Below are 7196 nucleotides of genomic sequence, written 5' to 3'. Positions count from 1 at the left end.
CATTTTGTACATGTTGTCAACATAAATTTATCATGGTATTTTGGAACCCCACACATATGGTAAAGCCAGAGAAATCATTCTAGTAGTTTTTGGTAAACAATGACCTGATCTATATAAAAGGTTGTATTACTGTACTCATTTATCTATGGGCACGTGAAATTATTATTTTTTATTTTTCTCAATTTTAATTTCAGGTAAGGATGAAGTTATTGTTAATACACTAGGTAAATATAGGGAAGAAAAAACCAACAAACCTTCAAAAGCTTCTTCAAATGTCTTTCATACAAAAACATAGCAGTAATTAGTTGTCTCTAACTTTGCTTCACTTAAAATACTTTTTATTTCAAAGAGTAACATTGCTTCACTTGTATTTCAACACTGCAATAGTGCAATATCCTTGTATTTTTTTTTTCATTATTGGACTCATTTATCATAGGACACTTTAAAGTTTCATTTGGGTTTGTTAGATAAAAACATGGGCAACTTTTATTTTTCAGTTTTGAGAAGGAATTCAAAAGAATTTAGTATGAGCAATTTTTGTTGATGATTAACAAAGTAAATTTTTTTTTATTTTACCTTGAATTAACTTTTAGCCACAAGTTATAAAATTCAATGATTTAAAATTAGTTTAAGGTATAATAATTTATTTTAACGAGAGGTATTGTAGACCTTTCCCGGGATGCCAAACTCGAATTGAATTGAAAAATAATTGGATGGAAAACCCCCATCAAGCCTAGTGGGAAGTAGCCGGCTCATTAACAAGCCTAGTAGAACACGTTATTTGACCATTGGGTCTGACCTCAAGTTGACCCTATCCCTCGGATTGTTTTACAGACTAAACATTCAAGAATTTAATGGGTGAAACCCTAAATCGAAATTCAAAAGAATTCATAAAACCTAATATGAATATGTGATGAAACAACTCCTTCCTTAGTGTCATGTAAAGAGACAATGGTTAACGTATGTTCTTGAAGCCCCGTTTTACGAACCATGTGCAATCCACACCAATGCTAGACATTATCGAAGTACTCTTCTCATGTTCTTCATTTCTATTCGTTTCAATTTCTTTTGTTTGAAATACTATGATCATGTTCTCAACAGTTTAAATATATACAATCTATCTTGTTAATTTAATTTCCTCCAATATTTTGAATGTACAAACAATAATGAAACAATTTAAGTAAACAAACAGGAGAGACTAAAAATTTGTAGTAGATGAACGGGGATAATAAGTGTGTAATGAAATCTATATCATTAAATTGGGACATGATATTAAATAAGACCATGACAACCTACTTTAACCGAAGACATAATAAAAATGTTGAATTTGTTACAAAATTGAGGCAATTAAATCATGAAACTTTATGAAATATTTTTTTGGAAAAGTGCATTTGGTTCATAACTTCTTTAATTCTATGAGAGTTGGTTGATCACAAAAATAACAGGTTCGGATCATGCTCCCCGCAACTAGATTGTCATGCAATTTAAATGTCCAATTCTAAATAATTCAATTAAAAAATAACACAAAAAAAAAACCACCTTCTTTTACCCACAAAAATATTAAATCACAAAAAATATAGCGAGTCACGTACATTTCAGTTTTATATTTTTTGAAACAAGGGGTTTTGGGAGGGGTGGAACTTGGACCCATGTCTTAATTGGTGGGTTGGTCTCTTACATGCAAGGTGATTGTTATTCAACCAACGACTCACTCACAAGCATATACAACTTTTTAAGCTTTTAAATGAATATATAAACTCATCCACCAATTATATGTTGAAATGCGTTTTAGGCCCAACTCATCGAGTGTGCTTATATCAATGATTGGGCTGGATCATAATCAAACTTAGCCCAGTCCAAAAATATGTGTCGAAAATTTTGGTGGGGAGAAAAGTGTATTACTTTTTATTGGCAACATCCCAGAAAAGTCACCAACTTTCAAAATACTTCTTTTAGATTCACCATCCTATTTCCTCGCCTATTCAATCCACCTTTCTATATCCTCAACATCTACACTTTGTATAATTCGTGCATACATACACCGGATCTTACATTGTATCCAATCTTTATTAACTTTTCGATCTTTCTGATTATCCTTTGATGTTGGGTTCTTCCTCTGTACTTCACTTCCTTTTTGTGGTGTAGTACTCTGATTAGGGTTTTGGTTATCTTCTATATATAATATTTGTGTGAACATATCAGAATTTTCATTCTCTTTCCATGTTTCTCTTGAATTCTCAAAAGTCGGGTCTTTATTTGATTCTTTAGTTCATGCCTGTTAAGAAATAGCAGATTCTTGATTCCCCTCTAATTGGTGAACACTCTACTAGATGCCTTTGTTCCCCTTACTTTGGAGGCTATGAACTTCTGAGTCGTTGATTATTGCACTTTAAATCATGGAGACTCTATACCCATCTCCTTACATGCCTGACACTGGTTGGTTTTCCTATTGTGTTTGTTTGACAGATGATATAAGCATACCTTGTTTTCCTATTGTGCTGACAGATGACAAAATTGCCAACTTTATGGTCATTGGCATCGCCCACAACATTTCAACACAAACTGGTAAGTATCAACATTAAGCAGATAACCAGATCCACATAACATGAACAAAATGATAACAAAACTAAATCCTGATGGACTCTGATCACTCATTACATTTGTTCGGACCCATCCTAAGTCCATAGCCTAAAGGAAACAAAGGATCATAAGATTGATGTCCATAATTCATGGGCAACTGTTCTGCTTTTTTCAACCAAGTCACCGGGAGCAACCCTTGGAATTCATAGTCTCCAAATACCACATCTGTTATTCCCCTGCCTTCGCTGCCAGGCAACCACGCAGCGACTAGTGCATCCATCTTCTCCAGCAGATTTGTTTCCAAGACTAAAGGTCTTCCTGAGATTAGAACCACCAAGGTTGGAACATTATCGCATACCAGATTTATAATGTCAATTCCATTGAATGGAATTGTGAGTTCTGTGTTGTAGCCTTTGCTTTCAGCATATGCTGGTTCTCCAACAACAGCAATTGCATAAGAAAATTCTTTGCCATCGAATGTGGCTGGGGAAGGGTCTGGTTCATAGATTACTTCTGTTCTGTCTGCTACAGCTTCTTTAATTGCCTCCAAGATAGTTGTGCCTGTTAACATATCAGTAACATATAAGCTAAATACAGTTTAATGCCATTCTGTTATTCCAAGTACTTAATGCCACAAGTTCGAAAGGTAATAGCAAAGGAAAAGATTCAAGGAAGAAGAGAAAACCTATAGTGATTCTGCCGCTTGTTCCGTATTTGGTCATTGTCCACCCTCCACACTGATACCCGAGATCATCAGCATGTCTTCCAGCTACCAGAATTCTTTTGGCCTTTTTATCCAGAGGAAGTAGTGGTTTATTTTTATCTTTCCCATTCTTCAACAGAACTAGGGACTTCCGGACAGCTTCACGAGCAAGGTCCCTATGTGCCTGAAGAAATCAGAGTAAGACTTTAAAATTGGTATAACAATTTCAACGTGTGGTGATTCTGCAGATTGACAAATGGAATAGAATGACATTTCAAATTACAGTGCCTCACCACATGCAAAGGAATAAGGAATATTTTATTTCATCATGAAGTTTTCATGAGCATACCTTGCAACCTACTGTGTCTAGCAATTCTCTATCAGCAAGAGGATGTTCAAAGAGTCCAGCAATGAATTTGATTCCCAAAATCCGTTCGACAGCATCATCAATCCTGGCCATAGAAATATCTCCTGATTCAACTAAAGATGTCAAAGTATCCATGAATTCTTCATGTCTGTAGGGTTCAAAAACCTGTCATATAGTTCTTGTCAGTCGTATAATAGTTATGCATGTATACATCTGTTCAGCAGGCCTGAGTTAAATATCTCACCATGTCAACTCCTGCGTTAAAGGAAGCAGCAACACAATACCTATAATCTGCTCTGTAAGGATCACTTATGGTATCAATGCCTTCCCAGTCTGAGATTACAAAACCCCAACCAACACATTCATAAGTTTCTCATGTCGAAATCTAAGTAGTTTCATATTATTTATCTTTTAAGGGTCACAAGGAAGGCCTAAATGATAAAGAAAAGCGCTTCAGTACCTTGAAACCATGCTTCTCTTTCAATATATTTGTAATGAGAAAATGTTGTTCGTGAAGTCTGATTCCATTCCAAGCAGTATAAGAAAGCATAACTGTGGAAACTCCTCTAGCCAAAGCATCCAAATAAGGTGTCATATGGATCGTCTCCAAGTCAGAAAAGGAGCATTTCGTGTCACCTTCCATTAAACCGAATTCAGGGCCCCCGGCCCCCACAAAATGCATGGCACAACCAAGAACTTTTCTTCTGCAGTAAAACAAGAAGGCTAAGGATTTGAATTCAAATAGAAAATTAATGCAGATATTGCCTAAACTCTTTAATACGCCATCGGAATTGCTAGAGAATCTTACACATAATCTTGTAATTTAAATGTAATTACGCATTTCCTATACCTTCCTCCTACAAAAGGATAGTTTTGAGGGTGTCCTTCTGGTGGCACCCCTTGTAAACCAGAAATAAATGAAGTCATGCTTCGAACAAGTTCAGGATCCTCACTGAAACTCTCAAAACATCTCCCCCACCTCAGATCCCTCATTACCTGCAGCAGCCCATCGTAATTATCATCGAAGCAGGGCAATAATTTTTTGATCAAAATACAGAAACACAATGAAAATGTTAGCACAAAAGATATCACAACTCTCATCTTTGAACCAAATTTTTTTTTTTGTCGACACAAATCCAAACATTTTGCAACTAGAATAGTCCATCTTATCTTTTGGCAATCTGACCATTTGACAACAGGCAGATGACAGCTTCCCGTAGCATATTGTTGATCAAATACATATAGTCACACACACAAACACATCAGATAGCTCAACACAACACAAAAACACCACCACTACATGTCAGTCGTTTCAACTTTCATCTCTTTCCCCTTCTAAAAGAGAAAGAACCAATAAAATGTCTTCATTAACTTAAGAACCTGAGGATTATAATCTGTTCAGTTCTACTCTTAATTGATTGTGACAGATTCTATTGCCGAAATTCATCATATATATTTTGGTCAGGTGAACCATCCCATACTGGGAAAAAAAGGGAACCTAAAACCTTACATTGCTAGGAATAAAGGATGACTAAGTCCAGACATTAAGTCACTAGCTAGCTCTGAGCCAAAGGATGTCTTATCTTCCCACACCAATTTGATAGAGGTTATGCTTGGGGATTCAGTACCAAATTGGTACATCTAGTAGAAAACACAAAAAAATGGTGAAAAATGATGTTGTTTAGCTGAAGAGCTACCCAGAGAACAAGTAGTTTTGGAGAAGCTAATTTTGGCCTCCCGACTTTAGAACCATACCTCTTAAACATGATGAAAAAACAAACAAATATACTTTTGTGTAAACCACTCACTGCCAGGTTAGGACTGAAAATATAATTCATGCCTACTGCTCTGGCCTCTAAGGCTGTAGCCGCTCCAATCCGTTGGACCAAGTCTGCATCTCTATAAGAAACCAACCAAAATCGTTAGTTGAGCTGAAAACAAGAATCTAACAAATGTTAAATAGCTGTTTTACCGAATAGATCAAGTAACAACTAACCTAGCTGCTCCAAGTCCAATATTATGAGGGAAGACAGTGGCACCGTGAACCATAGCTTCACCATGCATAGCATCATTACAACAGAAGATAGGTATACCTAGACGTGATGCAAGTGCTTCGTTCTGGGCTGATTCCATCATATTCACCAAGTCCGTTGGAGAATCGATTATATCAGGGTAATGATAGGGCATGGCCACAAAGAAACCTCCTGCTTTTGTTCAAAAAATGAAAATGAGTGACTATGATTGTATATTATGACTATGATTGTATATTAGAATAAAGAGCAACAGAGAGATAGGAGATGACTACCTAGAGAGAGGTCCTTGATCACAGAGAAATCAGCACAAGTTTTCTCAATGGTGAGCATCTGGGCAGCTTTCTCCCTCAACGTCATTCGGGAGAGGAGATCTTTCACCCTAGCCTCCACTGACTGGTTGGGGTCTTTGTAGACACAGCAAGAATCATCTACTCCACAAATTTGATTAGTTCCTTGCTTCTCTCTCTCGTACTGAGACATAATTCTTCCTTGCAGGAATGCCCTATATAATAGCAACCAGTTGCTCCACATTGATATTCGAAATGGAGTAAACAATTTAACATTTGTGCCTTTCTGCTGCTTTAAATCTGCAACTCACAAGTTCATGCACCTAAAAGAACTTCACTTGGATAATCTAACAAAGTTATAGCAACGAAATCAGGAATAAGACCAGACAGTCTTTGTTTATTACAGAATATTATAGAGTGCATTGAAGTAATCAGAGTAATAGCAGCATCTTGACTTATTGTATCGAAATCAGGGACTTGGTCCTTTTGATGAAGAAAGGACATCATATATAATATATAGCTGCCACAAACCTGCCATTGTCTAAATCCTCCTTTTCCTGTACAGTTTTGATTGAAGTTCTGTTTCTTTCTCTTCAGCCACAAATGAATTGATTTCCAGTGAAACATCCATCTGGAGCATTGATACTCAAAAAATCTAACAAAATCATGTAAACAATTAAATGTATCTCTCTCTACCCCAAGAACTTCCAAGTGTTGAAGCAACGCAAGGAGGAAATCAGACTTTTTGAGTACTTATCTAATTGGTCTGGTAGCTCTGTGAAACAACCCCAGAAAGTTTATGTAAACCAGCAGCAGCAGCAGCAGCATGAAATACCCCAAAAAGGTCCAGAATTTCAATGTCCTCAACTTGTACGGGGATTAAAGGACAATATGGGACTACGAGTTCAAGGGGTTCAAATACGGTCTTAAAAAATCAGGTGAGTATGAAGAAATTTGCAAATTGTGGATCTCTAGGGTTTTTAATTTAATTTTGACTGATATTATTGGGCATGTTCTATAAATATGGAGAAATTTTATTTACACACCATCAAACTACTAAGTTTACACCACCTACTCCAACCTTACAAAATTACTTACAGTCACACATGAACACACATCTATATAGTTTCAGGCAATGACCCTAACAATAGTTTAACCACCAAGAAATTGAACAAACCATTCCAAAAAAAGGAGTATTACAGAAATGGAACAAACTACACCAACAA

At 36.2% G+C, this 7196-nt stretch overlaps 1 protein-coding gene across 1 annotated transcript; it reads right to left on the bottom strand.

The window, feature by feature from the left end:
• Positions 1 to 2550: 2550 nt before the first annotated feature.
• On the bottom strand, positions 2551 to 6178 carry LOC120014901 (periplasmic beta-glucosidase-like). Its single transcript, XM_038867017.1, has 9 exons — positions 5956 to 6178; positions 5647 to 5854; positions 5459 to 5549; positions 4501 to 4646; positions 4111 to 4354; positions 3895 to 3999; positions 3633 to 3815; positions 3266 to 3467; positions 2551 to 3141 (listed from the first exon to the last, which is right to left on the bottom strand). The coding sequence occupies exons 1-9, from the start codon at positions 6161 to 6163 to the stop codon at positions 2648 to 2650; spliced, it is 1881 nt and encodes a 626-aa protein (XP_038722945.1). The 5' UTR covers positions 6164 to 6178; the 3' UTR covers positions 2551 to 2647.
• Between the last annotated feature and the right edge of the window lie 1018 nt (positions 6179 to 7196).

The sequence above is a fragment of the Tripterygium wilfordii genome, chromosome 14 (genome assembly GCF_013401445.1).
Source record: "Tripterygium wilfordii isolate XIE 37 chromosome 14, ASM1340144v1, whole genome shotgun sequence".
Classification (NCBI taxonomy): Eukaryota; Viridiplantae; Streptophyta; class Magnoliopsida; order Celastrales; family Celastraceae; genus Tripterygium; species Tripterygium wilfordii.
The sequence above is the reverse complement of the archived record's forward strand: the minus strand, read 5'-3'. Positions and strand labels throughout refer to the sequence as shown.

Excerpts from the sequence above, each read along its gene's own strand:
- LOC120014901 (XM_038867017.1), bottom strand. The coding sequence starts at position 6,163 with ATGTCTCAGTACGAGAGAGAGAAGCAAGGAACTAATCAAATTTGTGGA. Across the intron at positions 5,855-5,955 it reads GATCAAGGACCTCTCTCTAG|GAGGTTTCTTTGTGGCCATG; the intron begins GTAGTCATCTCC and ends GAACAAAAGCAG. Across the intron at positions 5,550-5,646 it reads ATTGGACTTGGAGCAGCTAG|AGATGCAGACTTGGTCCAAC; the intron begins GTTAGTTGTTAC and ends GGTTTCTTATAG.